General features: G+C 34.5%; 1 protein-coding gene across 1 annotated transcript in view; it reads right to left on the reverse strand.

The window, feature by feature from the left end:
* Positions 1–2,763: 2,763 nt before the first annotated feature.
* The window catches only part of LOC122586936 (receptor-like protein EIX2), a 37,490-nt gene continuing 18,307 nt past the window's right edge, over positions 2,764–21,946 (reverse strand). The window contains exons 3-4 of the mRNA XM_043758972.1: positions 16,341–16,566; positions 2,764–3,416 (exon numbers count right to left, since the gene is read on the reverse strand). Of these exons, the coding sequence (XP_043614907.1) occupies positions 2,764–3,416; positions 16,341–16,566 (879 nt within the window). The remainder of the gene's footprint in view (positions 3,417–16,340; positions 16,567–21,946) is intronic.

Raw genomic sequence — 21,946 nt, forward strand, 5'->3', positions numbered from 1 at the left:
CTTTTGCTCAACTAAGGAAGAAGTTTTTCTAAATATATGTTTTGATGTTGTGGTTTGACTATTAAATGTATGGTGTTATATATTTAAGCATGTGGTTGTTTAGTGTGATATTTATGGATTCAAAGAAATTTATAGGAATGAAACTTTGATAGGGGCATTTTGCTCATGAGGACAATATGAAGTTGCTTCAAGACTAAGAAAGGGGAAGTATTTTACTATTGTTAAGAGGATGTGGGTTTTGTATTATCTCATGCAAGGAAGAGTTTGTCAAAATATTGTTTGTATTCTCGTTATGTGTCTTCGGGTAACGTATAAAAGATTGATGGGCTAAATATATAAGGCATATAAAGAACATTCCCTTATATATTGAGCATGCAAATTATAGTTGAGTCAGCAGGAGAAATAAAAAATACTAAGCAAACTTTTTTATCCGACCCTTAGAAATGCAAGAAGATCCATATTGATATACTTATTAGTAGGAGATATACACGTTTGGAATTTGTTAAATTTAAATGTATGATTGAAATATTGGTGAGTCGCGTTTACCCTTTATGGTAAACTTTAAGTGTGCAAAAACGTCTCTAAGATGTAGCCAACCTTATAAAAAGAGTTTTGATTGTGGTTTTTTGTATAGAGCTTTGTTAACAGCAAATTGTTTAAAAAAAATAAAAATAAAAAATAGGCATTTCGGGTTTTTTATCCCCACAATCTACAAGTATCTTATATTCAAGTTTACTTTTTAACAACATATCGTATCGTACATTCTAGTGTATAGAGACATTGGCGGAGCCAATGAAGTATGAGGAGGCATGATGTGTAAAATCTAGTCTTAAATTTATAAACAAGAAAATACTAATAGTTAGACTTCTACACACAGGCAGTGTACCTTATCATGTATAGTAAAGCTATCAGTAAGTCCAGGATCGAACACAGGGACTGATTAAGAGTAAGCGAGTTTTAAGTAGCTAAAAAGAGTTTGGTTTTTAAAGACACCACGTCATCTTGATCTTTGAAAAGTTAGTTTAAAATTAAAAAGAGTTAGTAATTCCGTAGAATGAATTGAAAAGAGAAATTTTAATATCAATATTAATTAAAAGATCATCTACTTCGACTCCATGACACAACTTATTTAGGTTGCACTTAAATGAAGAACCAAATCAAATATGTTGATTAATAACCGAGAACTAAACAAAGACTCACCCCGTACCCGTCAAGTTCGTTACTTTATTCAATTCCCCTAATTAACTAGTTCCATTACTAAGACCGGTACCCCAAGACGCCTTTCATAACTTTCCTAATCAACTAATTGTTTTGGTTAGATAACAATTGTGTCTATTGATTGTACCCAACCATTAACCCGTTAACTCTTATTAACTATTAATTACTTTCTACCATACCCGTCATAGAAACAATCGCTTCTAACCAAGCAATCAAAATAACTTTTACACAACCTAAGTTACCACTAAGATCATGCAAAAACTATCCGCAATCAATAATTAAATAACAAAGAATTAATAAGCTAAGATCTCGACACAACGTTAAATCAAATCAATTTGAATTCAAAAGATTATGCAACCATTATTCAATTGTATCATTTCATCTTAGTAGATGATTAAAAAAACTTAGCTACTCATGCCAAGACAAATAAAACTAACCATTATAAGATAAGTATACAATATTATTATGGATTTTACTAACTTTTCAATTAATTCTACGGAATTACTAACTCTTTTTAATTTTAAACTAACTTTTCAAAGATCAAGATGACGTGGTGTCTTTAAAAACCAAACTCTTTTTAGCTATTTAAAACTCGCTTACTCTTAATCAGTCCCTGTGTTCGATCCTGGACTTACTGATAGCTTTACTATACATGATAAGGTACACTGCCTGTGTGTAGAAGTCTAACTATTAGTATTTTCTTGTTTATAAATTTAAGACTAGATTTTACACATCATGCCTCCTCATACTTCATTGGCTCCGCCAATGTCTCTATACACTAGAATGTACGATACGATATGTTGTTAAAAAGTAAACTTGAATATAAGATACTTGTAGATTGTGGGGATAAAAAACCCGAAATGCCTATTTTTTATTTTTATTTTTTTTAAACAATTTGCTGTTAACAAAGCTCTATACAAAAAACCACAATCAAAACTCTTTTTATAAGGTTGGCTACATCTTAGAGACGTTTTTGCACACTTAAAGTTTACCATAAAGGGTAAACGCGACTCACCAATATTTCAATCATACATTTAAATTTAACAAATTCCAAACGTGTATATCTCCTACTAATAAGTATATCAATATGGATCTTCTTGCATTTCTAAGGGTCGGATAAAAAAGTTTGCTTAGTATTTTTTATTTCTCCTGCTGACTCAACTATAATTTGCATGCTCAATATATAAGGGAATGTTCTTTATATGCCTTATATATTTAGCCCATCAATCTTTTATACGTTACCCGAAGACACATAACGAGAATACAAACAATATTTTGACAAACTCTTCCTTGCATGAGATAATACAAAACCCACATCCTCTTAACAATAGTAAAATACTTCCCCTTTCTTAGTCTTGAAGCAACTTCATATTGTCCTCATGAGCAAAATGCCCCTATCAAAGTTTCATTCCTATAAATTTCTTTGAATCCATAAATATCACACTAAACAACCACATGCTTAAATATATAACACCATACATTTAATAGTCAAACCACAACATCAAACATATATTTAGAAAAACTTCCTCCTTAGTTGAGCAAAAGTCACTTGATAGAAACCATTAGAAAAACGTAAACATTCTCTATCATTTCAAAGTAAGTTACCCTCCAATTCCTATTATAGTGCAAGCTAATAATTAGTCCCATGGAACCTACAATGAATCCTGGAACCATACCAGCATAAAACCACGAGAAAGCTTGTGAACCATTCTCACCTTCATCATCACCAACATGAGAGTATGATAAATTGTTTCCTTGGCAACTTAATAGTGGGAATCCACATAGTCCGTTGTTCCCTTCATATATAGCGGGATTATCAAAAGTCTGAAAATGATTTCCAACCGGTAATGGACCGGATAATTTATTGAATGATAGGTTCAAATAGCCTAGAGTGTTCACACTAGCTAAACTTTGAGGAATCTGACTAGACAACTTGTTCATCGACAAATCTAAAGATTCCATTGACTTTAGATTTCCGATCATTGTGGGAATGTGTCCACTTAGTTCGTTTCTTGAAAGATTCAAATTCGTCAATGCTACCAGGTCCATCAACACATCAGGAATTTCACCAATAATTTTATTGCTTGAGAGGTCTAAGGATATAAGATATGGAAGTGTGCTCGTGTACTTTTGCTGAATACCCTTTATGCAAGCTTCAATACTTTCTTCAGACATATAAACTTTGTAGGTTAACCATCCTAACCATATAATAACAAATTCTTATGTACAAAATGCTTGGATAATAATAAGTGCACAAATGCATGTCTAATATAAATACAAATATATTGCTAATGGGATTATGTAACAAATTTTAAAACACAAAGGTATGCATATATATATATACATGACACATAAACATATATATATACCCACATTTTTTTTGAAAACCTTTAAAAGCTAGTAAACATTGGAATACATGCACCTTTACTACCTACTATTACATATAATACTTACATACACCACATATATACATACTTACACTTAAAATACAAAATTTAAACAAAAATCCCTTCCATTTTCCTTTACGAAAACCGGCCCCCCTCCCCCATAAGCCTTTACCCAATCAAAAATTAGTTGCATGCATTATTCTTACACTTCCAAGGCATTTCATACCCAAAGTCACACTCCAACTCTTTCTTCACACAACTTAATCACTCTAACCCTTCCTAACAGACACACAAACACCTTTTCTCTCTCATTTCTTCTCTTCTCAAATTTTCTGCATTTTCTCCTCCTATTCTTCTTCTCCATTTCGGTTTAAAGAAAGCAACAAAAAGGCAAGAAAAATCAATCTAAAGTTATAGTAATAATAAGGGTTTTTAAAGGAGTAAACAAGGGTTGATTCAAGTAAGGGCTAAGGGTTATTTTAAGCTTGGATTAAGGTTCATATGGGGCTTAGAGGACCACGAAATTTTCTGTCCAAATTCATCTCCAAAACCGAGTGCAAGAAGGGTATAAATCTTCATCTCTTTGTTTAATCTATCTTGTTTTTGTATATACTAAAAGATCTTTATCAAAGACCATGTTTTTCTTTGATTTTCTTCTTGAAAATACACTTGATAAAGGCAAGTTGATAGAATCTTCTTCCTCATGCTCATGCATGTTGAAATCTAGAAGAAAGATTCAAGGATTCAACTAGTTTAAGACCCAAAGGTGTTGTCATAGTTTAAATAGATTTTAAAGTGATTTTTCCTTTGAAATATGGTCATATTTTTATATATTTTGATGAATATATTTCTGGAGTTTTTCATAAAAATGTGTTTTTAAGTTGTTGAATTGAAGATGGATAAAGATTTGTTGTTAAAATGATGAGATGATTACATGCATGCTTAGATTTGCACTAGTTTAAGTTTTTTTAATTTGGGATTTGAGATGGGTCTTTAATTGATGATTTCATATATATTTTGATGTTAAAATACATGTTAATAATCTGGGATGTATGAAGTTAGTACAAGAAATAAGGATTTTATAAGAATTCAAGACAAAAATATGCACAAAAATCACTAACCGAAATCACAAGAACACAAACATAAATTCATCACTTTCATCACATGATTTGTCCATAAAATATGAAATAAAATCTAGAGAAAACAATAATGAAAGATAAAGAGATGAATTAGGATGAACAAAATGTATAGGGTTTGCCAAAATAAGTATTGGGTGAAGCTATAAAGTAAAGGCATGCATTGGGCAAACAAAGTAAGCTGACAGAATCTATCTTCTGTCTTTGAACGGCCAAACTGGGCATGTGAGGGCATTTTCAAGTAAAACTTTCAAAATAAAGGTTGTAGAGAAACGAGTTAAGAATAACCACCAAATGGAATTACTCAAAAATAATGAACCAAACGAAAGATATGATTTTTCTATTGAAACTGGTCAAAACTGTAATTTGGTATGAATATTTTATAAACTTTAACAATTTTTATCTCCTAATCCATAAGGTTCCAGGAGGTCATACTTGGTGGAAACTAATTTCAATGTGTTTTGAACTTAAAATAAAATTCTGAGATTTTTCTAACAATCAAAACATCAAGAACCTTTATAAAACTTCTGATGTCGCAAGCAGTGTCCATTCGGAACAGTTTGTGTTTGGATAATTTTTAAGCACACCAAACATCATCTAAAAATTCACAAAAAATTCACAAAAATACTAGATACATATAAGTCACTGTGTAAAAATCATGAAGGTCCAAATAATTTGGCTTGACCCCAAAATAGTAGCCAACATTTCAAAAAAATATGAATTAAAAACAAAAAATTTGAAAGGAAACTAACCATTTGTATAATGGGCTAAAAGATGCACTAAAACCATAATGGGCTAACCCGGCCCAAATTCTAAACCCATAGAACCATAAATCAGTAGGCCCACTTGGCCCAACAAACCATAAAGTCCAATAACCAATACAACCCATTAAGCACATAACCCAAATAAGGTTAAGCCCAATAACTAAATTAAGCCCAAGTCACTTAAAAACCCATCACACTTTAGGCCCAATTGATAATGGCCCATAACACTTAAATGAATTTCATAAACCCAAGTAATCATACGACATATCGAGAAAAATGTGAGTTAAAGGATAAGCGTAAACATTGTAACGCGAAATATAACTAAGCGGAATGAACATAAGTAATTACGTTAACCAATCTATAAATTGATATCACAAATGCTAATTCATCCTAAAATCGGTTACACATCAAATGATGAATAAGGTTAATATAACTTAATATGACATTAGCATATGATGACCTAAGATGCCAAACGAAACCACAAATGAAGACAAGTTACCGAAATTCTAACAACTTATACTGAAAGTGACCTTTTACACCATCAATCTCTATGATTAAAAAGATGTGAATATTAGCAATACACTTGGATTCCATAATTGGTGACAACTTAATAAAAGTGGCATTTCTAAGTTATGGCTTAAGATAGGAACTTATGTATATTAGTCCTCTCGTTAGGATAGTCTTGGCTTTGAAATGTGGATGATGACCATGATGGAATATATAATCAAGGAAACAATAGATGGGAAGTACCCATTTTGGGATAAGTATATATATAATGCTCTGCATACCAAGGTGAGTCATAGCCCCCTTTCAAACTCTTTTATGCGTTTTACTTTCGGGGTGAAAAACATGATAAATAAAATTGCTTTCTTTTATGAAGTGATATTTGAAGGAATGATTATGATATGGAAATTATATTGTATGTTCAACATGTTATATATTATATGATGAGCTTGAGTACTATCAAACTGTTTCACCTCGGTACACTACTATTAACTCTTCGAGAGGCCTGTAGTTTGAGAGTTGTGCCACTAGGACTTGTCCCCTCACCCAATGCGTAACGGTGGGATGTTTGGCTTGCCTTTGTGATGACCTTCATTCCCAGTCCGACCACGCGGTCCTCTAACTACTATATCAGTGGTCAATTCTATGCCACGCCCCATTCTATTATTATTGTTAATATTACTATTGCATGTGATTGACGGCACATGTTTCTTATTATCTTGGACATAACCGGTCTTAGTAGTGGCTCAAGCACAAACTCATCAAATTATGCCTTTGGCTAAATGTTATTAATATTATTATGGATGGATATTATGGTTGAACATACGGTTTGGGCATTGGACCTTATATGGAATCTTGAAAGTTGTCGAAATTGACGATGTAACACCCCGCTAAAGCGAAATATACGAGATGCACAAATAAGCACAATTGCGCACAGTACAAGTTCCAACACAACCATTAACATTAATAAATAACAGAAGTACGATAGTTATTACATAACATAAAATGTACTCAGAATAGTCAATATTCGTAAGACAGAACAATTGTCTTTTAGGAACAGAACTTGAACTGAAGTGGCAAGGAAGATCTTCATAGCTCCTGAACTTGTACGCTCGAACAATCGCCAAAAGGATGGGCTTAAGAGGAAGACTCCTATGCTAAGAACTATGAACCTAGCCTGAAAAGCATGTAAGTTCAAAAGGTCAACTACAAAAGTAGTTGGTGAGGTTCACATAAAGTACTTTTGGTCTACATATAATTATATATGTATAATAAGAACAAGATCATAAGTTTTGTACGTTAAACCAAAGTACTGTCTGTATAATAAGAACTAAGTCAAGATTTGCACGTCGAACATAAGTACTTTATAATAGTCCGAACTGAACAAGAACATATAATGAACTTTTAGTTATAAGTTGTCACTGCTAAACCGAATGGCCAGAACTGAACCTTAATGTGATAATAAGCCCATATGTCTCAAGTACTTCAAATAGATCTTTGTCAGAACAATGACAAGAGCAAGAACAAGTAATATGCATTCTCCTGAACTATGGAGAATGAGGGTTGACCTACCCTAAACAGCGCTGCCCATAATTACCTACGGTTCATTCCCTGAACTATGGGACATGAATTGATAGCAGTGAACAAGTACTAATATGAACTGGTACATTCATTCCTGAACTGTGGGACATGAATTAATAGTAATGAACAAAGTCTTGTACAAATCCCTAAACCGTGGGATGTACAGTAGTACAGGTACGAACTAGAACATGTCTGAAGATCAAGTACAGTAGTATAGATGTATTTAAGATCCTGCCCATTCAAGACTTAAATACTCTTTTAATCAGTGTAAGAATCTTATCATAAGTAGTCCAAGATCAAGATCATAATATAGTACGTAAAATAGTTCAAGCACGTAACTCACAATGATCTGGTACAAGCACAGTAGTATAAGCACATAGAACAAGCACAGAGATAGATATGTTATATCTATCAAATTCCAAGCACGTCTTGATGAAAGCCTAAGTACATATCATTGATCACGCACAAGTACGTATATTAGTTCAAGTGATATTTAATCACTGAAATGTCCTTGATGAACTGATGATTTGGTCCGTTGAAGATCTTTGAACGTTTTGACTCAAAAGAGTTTTAAATGAACTTTAAGTACATGAACTGGACTCAAGCTGAACGTCTTTGAACTCACACATAAGTACTTATCATGTTAATGAGTTGAACATGTCTTTAATAATGAACTTTAGCCTTAAGAACTCGATTTAGTTGTTCATAGAACTCGTACTTTGATAAACAAGATAGGACACGTCTTAAATGTACTTAATTAGGGTTTGCACTTTGTACGTCGTCTTAGATCGAACCATGATCTAGCTTAGATGTTAATGATCAGCCTTTGATGTGATTAATCAAGTAATGATGTTGTTATGAACCGATTAGATGATTAAGGATCGAGTGTGGTATGTTATAGAACAAGTACGTGTTGTTTAATGAATGCACAAAGTCATCCTAGGGTTTTGAAGTACTTCAGATCGTCCCTCTGGACATGCAAGATCGTCCCAATGAACAAGCAAGATCGTCCTAGCAGTTTAGGGTTCGAGATCGTCCTACAGGACTAGCCAAGATCGTCCTAGAGACCTCTTCAAGATCGTCTTAGTGTAGCAGGCTTAAGAACGTCTCAAGAAACTTGTTCAGGATCGTCCAAGTGATCCAAAGGCTAGAACAAGTCATATGATCGATAGATTTGAACAATTGTTTGAGCTAAACCAATCCAAAGGATCGGTTACCCCTTAAACGTTCCAACAACACCACACAAGATCAACGAACATGAACTATGAACAAGGAAGGTAGCCTAGGATGATCTTGGGACAAGATCGTCCCAGTCAAGGTCGTTTTACTGCCCAAACGGGCTGAACAAGCACAAGGACAATGCACGATGATCCAGATCGATTTCGGGACTTGTTAGGACATAGAACTAGTACATATATGCACAATAACAACATCTTTTATCATTTTTAATGCTTTCCAAGATCAAATAACTCATGAACAAGGCATAACCTCAAGAACAAGTTTACTTTCATTTTCCCAAAATGGGCTTTGAAGATTAACGTATTTTATGACCCAAATTTGTTCACACTATTGTTATTAAGTACATTTAGACACAAACCCATTAATCATTAACACGATTTCATATCAAAATCGGACCAAATCATCAAGAACATAAACCATAAAAAGTTCACTTTTAATTTGATCAAAAACTCATTATTTGTTGTTATTACCTGAGATTTGATTCAGGAAATACATTTTGATTATCACAAGGATGCTAGAAGTACAAGTGATTTCGATTTAACAATCCAAAATCAAAGGATGAATTTATGGGTGAAAAATGTGGCTGCAAGGTGTTTTAGTGTGTGAAAATAGAGAGAAGAAGAGGATGAATAGTGAATGACTTCTCTCTCTAGGTTTCCATCTTTTTCTATATATACATTTCCATATTTAATGAACCCAATAAATGCAAGGACCAGTTGCAAACATTTTGAACTAGAACTTTAATGAATATGAACGTTTATGAACCGAACTTTAATATTTCATTGTACATAATTATGAACTCGTCATATCAATCAAGATTTAAGATCAAATTGACCTTCATATAAGCACATAATTGAGGTCTAAAGCACGTCAAGAAGTTAATCAAATTGAACTGTCTGGCCGTTCTAGTGGCGAAAGTACATTTCAAGAACTTAATTAGAGCATTTCTAAGACGGTTGTTACAGGCGATATTGAAATCTTGATGACCGAATGATTTTGGGTATGATATACGATAAATCGATTGATATATTTTCTCTCATAATGATTTGATAAATGAGAACTTTATAAGTTACCATGGATTCTTCCAAGTCTTGAAATGGCATTATAGTATTTTCGAAAGCTTGATGGTTTGATATGAGAATTTTGTCGGTCTTATGGTTTGGGAATTTCGAAATGTAACAATAATATACTTTCTAAGTGTTAAAATGGGCATGTATCAAGATTTATATAAAAACCTATGCACTCACCAACTACATTTTTGTAGTTGACACTTTTTCTTCATGCTTTTCAGGAAATAAGCTTAAGCATTGAGGATTTATATGCTTCATGATTATTTGCATTGCACTTTGGAGTCAAAGATCAAACCTTGTGATAGGCAATGGAATCCGCCTTGATCATTGTAGTATACTATTCTTGTGCTTGATATTTGTTTCGTGAACTTAATATTCAAGTATGGTGGACGCATTTGTACTTGGAAATTGGTTCACATGCTTGTACATTTGTAAATTCTTTTTATCAAATAAAGATATGGTGAATGTTATTTATAATCCTTGTTTTGAATACTCGACTTTCTGTACATCTCATCATTCCGCCTTAGTTGGGGTGTTACAGAAAATGGTATCAGAGCCTAAGGTTATAGAGAACATTGGAGTTCCTCCGGGAATTTCGAAACTATAGCCGCTTTTCAAAACGATTTTTATAGTCGAGTCGAGCATAAGGTTAAGCGGGTTAGGTTGAGCTTTACATGGTAGGACCATAATTAAACGTAAAGTCATGAATTTACGTTTAATTATGAGAGAACCATGTAAAACTCAAACGGCCACTTGGACTTATGTTCAAAAGGATTCCGTTTCAAAAAGCTCTTTATTAAATCCGTTTTATGAGCATACGTGTTGCATCTAGACATTCACCTAAGCATATATAATAGTTCGAGATTTGCTTTATGTAAGGATTATGCTAGTCTAGTAGGATCCCACCATATGCACATTTATAAGTGAAATGAATGTTAGATTGAAATGTAAGTGTTGATACATGCTACTCTATACTATAACATGCAAACTTGGGCATGATTGATTTGATTGCAATGTGAAAGTTATAATGTGCAATGTGAAAGTTTGGAATGTGCAATATGGAAATTATGTGCGAAATTCATGCGTAAATGCTTTATGATTTATTATGTTGAACTTTAAGTAGCATATGCACTTTAAAAATAATGTGATTATTAGGAGGCATGAAATCACTTTGAGATATGACTTGTTTAAATTATTGTGTAAAGAGGTTGATTATCTATGATTGATTTGAAGGAGAATATGAGCATGACGAGTTGATAGGAAATTTTATGGACAATAGAAATATGAAAGCTTTCACCCGTAAGATTGAACTATTCAAGAATCTGCGCACGAATATAGTGATGACTATGTAGTCATGCCTTACTATTGAGATAATTATTGCGCCTTAAGGTTGAGCTATATAAGGACTAGTGCGCAGTTGATGTAATGACTATATTGTTGTGCCTAATTATGAGATAGTTATGATGCTCTAAGATTTGAATATTAAGGACTAGTAATTGCTTGATATGATGATAATATGGTTAGTCCTTACTATCAAGATAGATATTGCATGTTGAGATTTGACCGCTTGAGAACTAGTGATCGCCTTGGGAAATTCATTATAAATTAGAAATTTTCCAAGTATGAAAGTTGACATTAAGTACGCCTCCGATATTCGTTCACTCATACTCTTTTTGAAAATACTTGACATCCTAATTCTTACCACTATTCATTATGGACATACGACGATGTGATATCATCAATAAAGCGTCTTCTCACGAGCGTTTGACGATATACTCCAAGGATTATAGTCCCAGGATACGACGTGACTTGAAGGCAGCTATGCACAACTTTTATACTCAATCTGGGATAGTGCAAAACATATGGAAACGTCGGATGACATTGGAGGATTGTGAAGGGCGAGTGGTATTACAACCATATTGCGATTCGATGACGCTAGTCGAACACGCACCCATATATTCCAGACGATACACTAGGAGGAAGGTAGCCTCGAAATTTTGTGCGATATTTCTATTCTAACATGTATATGCGAACATCTATCTATATTATTTAAGTCGGTGCAACATATATTGACGTCATTGAAAGTTGGAGTCTAATGGGCAACGTAACACATAGAAGTGATTTCTTTAACTCGCGCAAGAAGTCTGATTCGAGCCTTAATGAATCTTTTGTTCTTATAATTTCCATTCCTTCGTTCAAAACCAAATTCTATATCTTTGAAATTCTTAATGATTCAATGTAATGATCACCACCGCTTCTCCTCAAATGTTAGTAACCTAACAACATACAACTCACTTACGCAACACTCAAGAATGCCGAAATTGAGTGAGTAGTACCCTCCTCTCGCCGCGACAACAAGGGATTAGAAAGTTGATCAGACATAATTTGTTCATGATTTAAAGACTTGGGATAACTCTATAACATAGAAGATGTTATTGGATCACGAAATGTGGGACGTGGAAGTTATGATGTGTGTCAGTCAGAGTACTAGGAATCAAATTTTTACAAGCAATAGTTGAAGCCCTTGGGATTGAATCTGCAAGTTAAAACGCAACACTATTTCATTAGTATCCGTGTGCAGACATCATTTCACTTGTTCAAGTAGCACAACACCAAAGGGAAATAGTTTGAAGATGAAGTTGGAGTTCTTTCGATTACAAGCGACGTTGAAGCAATCCGTTTAATTTACCTAAGGATATTAATTTGAGTTGTCAACTTATTCTTGCTATGAAGTATGAAGTCCTACTACCTACTTTTACATTGAAACTAGCCAAGTGAATTTCAACAATCTTGAGGACCAAACACAATAAAAGTGTGGTTTTTCTTTTTCCAAAGATTTACGATTCCCTCAATCCACGTATGACTCGACGCAACACCTGAAAGTTGGGAGAACAAATGACTAACACCACCCACTCGCAACGACGTTAAGGAAAGGACCCACTCGATACAAGGAAGTTCAGGAAACTAGCGAGATAGAAAAGTATAGTATAGAAGATACTATAGACTAGTATACCTAATGAAGGCGATGCCTTGGAAATGGTCTACATGTGAGTAAGTGAAGAGGCAAACCATTAACCTAATTCCGTAGATTAGGTCTTGTATTTATACTAGTTATGTATTGGATCGTGTGGGCTTAGGCCTTAATCGAAGGATTAGGCCCGAAACAATAATCAATCGATCTGCCTCGTGCTGACGTCAGCACGAGGCCAGTCCTACATGCTGATGACGTCAGCACGAGGTTCGACCCTTTGATTCTTTGTTTTACTTCGTTTGGCTCATACATAACATCCAACCATCGCTTAAGTGTTCTACGACACTTATAAACCTTGATTCTATGTTCTTGTACCTGCAAAACAATATATAACACACAAACACAATACAAAACAGATATAATATTGAAATTCAGACGTAATCATTAAATATCAACTCAAGTTCTTATTTAAATGATTACAAACATAGTTTCTAAAACATAAATGATAATCAAATCTATGTTGCGATTGTCACAATGAATCTGCATCTACAGACTCCCCCTTGACGATTGCAATTAGATCTCTTTAAAGTCTTCGAACTTGAACTTCAAAGCTATCCATTAAATAAAAGTCTTGTGCTATTCGCATGAATTCTCTCTTGCAACAATGTGCGAGAATGTTGCGATAGCACCTTTCTTCAACTCTCCAAAATTCCACTGCTGAACAAGGTGTATTCAAAAGTCTTCTCTGATCACCTTTTGACAAGTTGACAACCTGCATTGGATCATACATGCGTAGCAACATTTGTTCCTGTGAATCATCAACAAACATCTGTGCTTCGCCTGACTTGATATCTATTTGCCAAAATGTCATCGCTGTCAGCATATCTTGATCCCATCTGATAGCGGGAACCTTTTTAACACATTTAATCCTTTTCTGGACAAACCGAAAAGTGCCATCTGGATTCTTAATCTTCGTCTTCGGTGTAGGTTTAATCAACCTATCTTCAGGCTTCAAACCTCTATCGCTGAAATTCCAAATTCTTTCACTTCGGAATCTATTCCAATAGAAATCTGCAAGTCCATTTTGTTGAAGATTAACGAACCATCTTCTTCCCAAATCTAACATATCGGAATCACTAAGAGAGTGGAAATGTCTTTGACTCATCGACATATACTGGCATCCTTCTTTTCTCTTGATAACAAATAATTCGATTCTTTGATCATAAAACCAACTTTGTATCACTGAGAAATACTTAGGTGCATCCTTGTCTGAGACAAACTCCCAAAACATCGATGGCTTATATGTATCACGTATTACCAAACCAGTATGTCCTCTATAACCTGGAATCAATCTATTAATAATAAACTCAGGATCTTGCTGCACCGGAGGTATATTAAATCTTCCAAGATCAACCTCTCGCGTAACATCTATATTCCAGAATAGATCAAATACATTAGCATGTCCTTCATCTACTATATTTGCAGATACAACAAACCTCAAACTTGCTGCATTCTTAGGTTCATCTGGACTTTCTTTTATTGGATTAAGATTGAGATGTTCCACTTTAGCTATTGGTTCAGCTGGAATAACTTCATCTTCATTAAAGACACGATCAAAGTCATAAGGTATATCAAGTAACCTTTTTCTATCAGCTTCTGAAGTAATGAACTCTCCTTCTTCCATATCTTCACCATTGATACTTTCTAATTCATCTTTAGCATCAAAATCGTCCAATGCACCTATCCTTTAAAGATTATCTGCAATTTAAACAATTTACATATACAAAGATAAAGAACATAAATCATAAGTCAAGACATAATAGTATAAATACATAAAAGAAATTAAAATAAATAACACTATATCATAAATATAATGCAACAATTATATTAATATTTATCTTATAATCTTTATCTACTTTAACTTGCAACAATAATATTATATCATAAATATAATGTAACAAATACATTCATATTTATCTTATAATCATTACAAAAACAAAAATCATTAGCACTAAGGTTCATAATCCGAATCTGAATCTGAACCTGACTCTGACTCTGAAGATGTATGAGTTAACCCTGACCGTTCTTTCATTTGATCCCTAAGTGATCCTGGATCATAATAATCATCATAATCCATAATCTCTGCTCTAGCTCTCATATGAGCATGTGGATCATAACCCAATCTCTTTTCTAGTATGCACATTTAAAGGGTGCAAATCTGACTCTGTAGAGGCATTGCTAGTAGAATCAGTCTTAGTTGACTCACTATCCTGAGTAGATTTTCCTTTGCTAAGATTTTCTTTTTCTATATGATTATGAGGATCATTCACTAGCTTTTCTCAAATCTTCCTTTCTATTCTATTAGAATTAGAATCGGAGTTACCTGAATTGGAATCTTCCTCATCATCATCATTTGGATCATCAGGATCTGCATGTGGAGCGGCCATCACAGCTTTACCTTTATCTTGAGTCCTAGAAGTACTAGCACCAGCTGTACCAGCAATCTCTGACTCTCTTTGTCTTGACGACTCCCCCTGAATATCTGCAGTCTCTGTATCCATAGCATCACCAGCAGCATCTTGATCTGAAACCCTGATTCTCTGGCTCACCAACTGTTGGTTGTCGTTGATTTGGATCTTGAGCTCGATCTTGATCTTCATGATCATCATCTCTAGTATTCTTTGCTAGCTCATCATCCTTACAATCATCTTTATCTCCCCCTTGAGCCAAGAATTGGTCAAGTCTAAAAGCAAGAGAATGAACAAGTGCTGTCATTAAGTCCATCTCTTCTTGATGCTTGGCAGCTTGGAGCTTTAGCTGATTCTCCAAAGCTGTGATTCTCATCTCTAACATCTTCTTCTCAGAAAACAAATGACTCAGCTACACTTGAATAGGAGCAACTGGACGTGACGTAGAAGCAACATCAGATGTAGAGACATGAGGTGGCATTGTAGCTTCAAATGAAGGCATACGAGCACTAAAAGTTCCTATGGGAGGCATTTGAGGGCGTTGCAAAAGAGCCAACAGACGTCCCATGACAGTAGAAACAGGAACTGTAGCCTGAATAGGAGCAGAAGAAGGCCTAGGAGCAACAACTGTAGATTCCAGAGCAGTAGGAATCGTAACAGTTGTAGCCTCAATAACAACTTGTGCGCGAGAACCAATTCCTCTAATAATAAACTTTGGTCTCGACCTTTTCTCCCCAACAACAACACCAGCAGAAGTAGTAGACACAGAAACAGGAACATCAGAAACTGAAGCTCTTAAAGCAGAAACCAATGGAGTATCACCAACATTAGGTGCATGAGAACTCTCCATGGCTTCTTGATATGCATCAAATTCTCTATCAACTTCAGCCTGAGATCGCTGAGAAGTTGGAAGTCTTTCCACAGCATCAACTCCTTTTCCATGTTTTCTTCTTCGCTTTGGTAATCTTTCAACCTCTTCTTCATCCTCTTCTGAGTCATCACCAGCATTAATAATAACTGCTAATTCAGAAGGACCAACATCAACACCAACTGGAGCAGAGGTAGTAATAGAAACTCCAAAAGTTGGTGGCATAAGATTTGCAGGATCATCAATATCCTCTATAAGAGCATCCAAATCTGGATCATCCTCCAGATTTCCAGCAAACAAAGGAACATCATTGAGTCCCTCAAACTGATTAGCTCGCTCTTCCCGAGGATTATCTTGAGCCTGATCATCATCATCATCAGCAGCAGCAACAGGTTCTTCATCTTCCCAACCTTGTCGAGGAGCAACATAGTCAGGATATATGAGATGTCCGAACAATGGTGGATTGGTAACATTATCAGGAACACCATGACCTGCAAAGCGTTTCATACTCTCAACAAACACCTTATGAGTCAGACGACCCAAATTGAAAGTAGGACCATCAAACGGTAAATCTGCTATTCTGTGCCGAATGATTATCATCACAAATCTTGGAAACAGAAAGAATTTCTTATCGTTTCCAAACGCTCTCAACTGCTTAACGAAATTATCATATATGTACTGAGAAAAGCTATAGTGCTTGTTCAGCACAAGAGCAACCATCTGAGAAGCAGTAAAAATGTTCAACTGATCATGACCTGCACTCCAATGACTAAGGGACCTCAATAAGTAGTAGGCAAGCAATCTCCATTTGCCTAGAAGACGATTCTTGCGATAAGGATGAGTAATATCACCAACATATCCCATACGCCTGAGAGCACCGTCACAAAAGCTTTCTTCAAACTCAACAGGACCTTGCTCCATATCATCAGTTCCTAAGTCCAAAATAGTCCTTAAATCTCCAGCAGTAAACTGAATGTTACGACCAGCAACAGTAGTGTGAATCATAGTATGATCACCAACTTGCACCAATCTGGCTGAGTTCCAGAATTCAGTAATAAGACTTATGACCAGCGGAGTATTCTCGGTCAAAGCAAAACGAATACAAGAGCGTGCTAGATACTGGAGGACACCGTCAAACTCTGGTGTGCATCCCGACTGCGTAATGCTGAGATCAATTGCAGCATTATGTTCCTTGACGAACACGCGAGCACCTTGTCTTGCCATACCTGCACAAAACAAACGAAAACGACAAGAAAACGAAAAGTTAGAAATAAAAATTACAAAATTTTTCTGTCACACGATCTGCTTCGTGGTGACGTCAGCATGAGGCAAAGCCTCTTCGTGATGATGTCAGCACGAACCTTCATGCGAACCCAGATTCACGAAGAAAACATCTCCATTTGATAGTTTAATCAATCAAAACTGATAATAAACATCAATTTGGACTTGTTTTTCTATTTTTCATGCCCAGAAAATCAATAATCGAAACGAATTCGATGAACACGAAGTGATTCGTGTTCTTCGTGTGAATAGTGACCGAAACACAAATTACTTCAATTAATCTTGATTTGACACTTGTTTACATAAATTTTTGTTAGATTTAACATGTATAAATATCAATTAATCTAATTTTAAGTCCAAAACATCAAAAATTGAAGATCTAATTATTGGTTCATCCGAGTTACTGTTCACGCGAAGAAGATTCAAAACTTTGGGCATCATAACGACTTGAAATCGTTAACTCTAATACTCAAAACATTAATAATTGATCATATATCGTGAATTTACCAACTAATCTGAGTGAAAAACACGAACTAAAGATGAAATCGATCGAAATAGGGGGCGGATGAATAGTGGCACGAAGGAGAGTAATTCATGTGATTAATTAGGGTTAATTTACGATTAAGGTAAAATAATGAAAGGTAAAAACCCGTATTTATATTCGAATCCTCATGGGCCGGGCCGAAGGACAAACTTCGTGGGCTTCGTGATGATGTCAGCGCGAGGCATTCTGACGTCAGCACGAAGGACTTCGAATTTTCAGATTTTTATTCACACAAGCTTCATTCCTTAGCCAAATTTCGTGAATTTTCCAGAATTCTAAACAAGGAAAAATTACGAAAATTCCAGAAACATAAACCTGTAGATACTCGTTACCAAAAACCTGTATCTACTCGAATATGCAATCGTAGATCATCCGTACGAACTTGTCATCACAATAATGTACCAATTAATCTTACATTATTATCTTGACATAAAATCGATCATTTTTCATTGATGTTTAACTTTAAACAAATGTAAACTTACATTAAAACATATTTAATTACAAATACATCAAAATATCATATCAACAACCTATCACATTACATCTTAGGTTGTGATCTTGATAATACAATTATAACCTATCACACTAAGCTTTAGGTTAATGAAAAGGCAATGATGCATTCCGCATGTAGATTAATCGTGATATAACCGATCCTACTTGTTTCAATATGGTATTCAAATGAAATTTGATATCTATAACCTGCACACTTAACAAACTTCATCAATGCATCAACAACAATAAATTATCATAAATATGCAAAACAACTAAAATCTTAACCTAGAAATCATTACAAGATCTAAGGCAAGTCCATTCTTTGTCAAGCATACTTATCAACCAAAAACAATTGAAATTTCAAAAATTTACTTGAAACACATTCAAAAATATTTTGACTTTTCAATTTTCAAAATCATTTCATTTTCTAAATTAAACAACTTATGTATTAATTAGAAAATCCATCTTTTAAACATACTTACCATAAGCAACAAAATTTATGCTTATCAAATCTCTCGTGCAATAAGAACTAGTTTGATACACAAACTAACATTTATTAGTACAAAAAGAAAAAAAATAAAAATAAAAATAAAAACAAAAAATAACTAAAAGACTAAACTACTTTATTTATTTACAAGAAATCTTAAGTTTCTACAGATTAGATCAGATTAGCATTTACATAAGTCTGTAAGTGAGAAATAATTCTCTTATTATTAGTTATGAACAGTGACCCAACCACGATTATCAGTATATTTGTCCTCTTAAACACTCGGTACTTCTAGTTTCCTTTGAGTTATGACACTTTCGACATACCCTGGCCAAGGACAGTCACCATATAACCCGAGTAGCCTAATATGCCATTGAATAGTTTGCGAACTTATGTGACCCACATTCAGATATACTTTCGTAATCGATATAAGCACTAAGATAACAAATATTCAATATATATTCAAAAACATCCTTAAACAAATCATGAGACACTTTTTAGATAACAAAATTTGATTACTTTGTGATTTAACTTATTTGCTTTTGCATTTCAATATTTATAAGGAACCCGTGATTTTCTATGAGACCCATGTAGCGAATTTTCTGACAACCTATCCCAAGTTGGAAGCTTTACGTAGGCTAGGTATACAAAGACACCCCGAGGATATACTTGTCCGAATCTCAAAGACCACATTAGCCCCTTAATTAACATTCATTTCATTTGCATAAACAATATCACATCTAACTTTCATGCTCATAAGTTGTAGAGGTTTTTGCCTATATTTTGAACAAATCCTATAGTAATGCTAGATCTTTCACAAAATTTAAGGACTAGATCAATTCATTACTGAAAAGCAAGCATTCTCAGCCATATATCTGAATATGTTTCCCACAAGAACATTGTATAAATTAAGTTCAGATTAAGGAAACCTTGCTATTTTGTGTCTACCAATATATCCCAAATTGTAATCACTGAACTAAGCAGTTATATTACGATTAAGCAGACTTAAAAGCTAAGTATCCTCACTTCTAATCGTCTTACAGCATTAACTTAAATCTCTTCATATTTTTGTCATTTTCTCATTTTTCACATTTTTATGGTTTTTATGACACTAAGAACTCTTTTTGTATTTTTATGACTCTAGCTATTTACAGACACAAACTTACAAAATTAGTTCTTTGAGAGATTTAATATGAATCAGCATTCTTCATCCCATTGAGAAGAACTAACTTCTCAAATGGAGCCTTATCAAATGCTTTGGTATACAGATTAGCTAAATTATCATCAGTTATAACCTTTTCCAAATGAATTAACTTCTTTTAGGCACAATCACGCAAGAAATGATGTCTAATATCAATATGCTTGGTGACCTTATGCATGACAGGGTTATTTGTAATGTCTATAGCTGACTTATTGTCTATTCTAATAGGAGTATCAAGAAAATCCATACCGTAGTCACGAAGTTGTTGTTGAATCCACAATACCTGGGAACAACAGCTACCAGCAGCCATATACTCTGCCTCACATGAAGACTGAGCAACACATGTCTGCTTTTTGCACTGCCACGATACTAATCTTCCTCACAACAACTGACAACCTCTAGTCGTAGACTTTCTGTCATTGTTACAACCGCCAAAATCCGAATCAGTATATGCAACAAAATTAAACGTTCCTCCCATAGGATACTATAGACCAAGCCCTTGGTTTCCCTTAAGATAACGTAGAATACGTTTTGCTGCAACCAAATGTGACTCTTTCGGACTAGCTTGAAATCTAGCGCAAAGACAAACAGCGAACATAATATCTGGACGCGAAGCAGTTAGATACATCAATGAGCCAATAATAGCACGATAATAAGTTGCATCCACAAGTTCATCTTTCGGATCAAGAACCCCTAAACCATGATTTTGCATAATAAGAGTACCATATATCTCGGACTCTAACATTTGAAACCTCTCCAAGATGTCATCGACATACTTAGACCGGTGAATAAAGAATCCATCTTTCCTTTGATCGACTTACAGTCCAAGGAAAAATTGAAGTTCCCCCATAGCACTCATTTCAAATTCATTTTTCATGCTCATTTCAAACTCTTTGCACATCTTAATATTAGATGAACCAAAAATGATATCATCCACATAAACTTGTACAATTAGATAATCTCGCTTCTTCCATTTGATAAACAATGTGCTGTCTATCGATCCTTTTGTAAATCCATTTGTCAACAAATGTGTCGACAACTTTTCATACCACACTCTGGGTGCTTGATGCAATCCATAAAGAGCCTTATCCAAACGATATGCTCTTCTTGGATAATTCGGATCTTCAAACCCCGGTGGTTGGTGAACATACACTTCTTCTTTAACTTCACCGTATAAGAAGGCACTCTTAACGTCTAACTGATACACCTTTATACCTCTAAAACTTGCATAGGCTAAAAATAACCTTATAGCTTCAATCCTAGCAACTGGCGCAAAAGTTTCGTTATAGTCATATCCTTCTCGTTGTGCAAACCCCTGAACAACCAAACGTGCTTTATTTCTAGTAACAATCCCTTTGTCATCTCGTTTGCATTTATATACCCAACGAGTTCCAATCGGTTCTTTACTTCTTGGCACATCTACGAACTCCCAAACTCCAAGTTTTTCAAATTGAGCTAATTCTTCTTGCATAGCTTCAACCCAACATGGATCTTGAAGTGATGCCTTAACATTCTTAGGTTCTACTTGTGAAATGAAACCAGAATATAAACACTCAGTTATCAATCCAGTGTCTTTCACTTCACAAAACAAACTAGTCAGATCCTTATTCAAGAATATTTTCAACTGGATGATCCTTATTAACTCGGTATTGAGAAACCGAATCAACATTCAGACTTTCTCCTAAATTTATTCTAATCTGAAACTCGAGAGAGTTAAAATCATCTTCCGATTCTT

Source organism: Erigeron canadensis, chromosome 1 (assembly GCF_010389155.1).
Source record: "Erigeron canadensis isolate Cc75 chromosome 1, C_canadensis_v1, whole genome shotgun sequence".
Lineage (NCBI taxonomy): Eukaryota > Viridiplantae > Streptophyta > Magnoliopsida > Asterales > Asteraceae > Erigeron > Erigeron canadensis.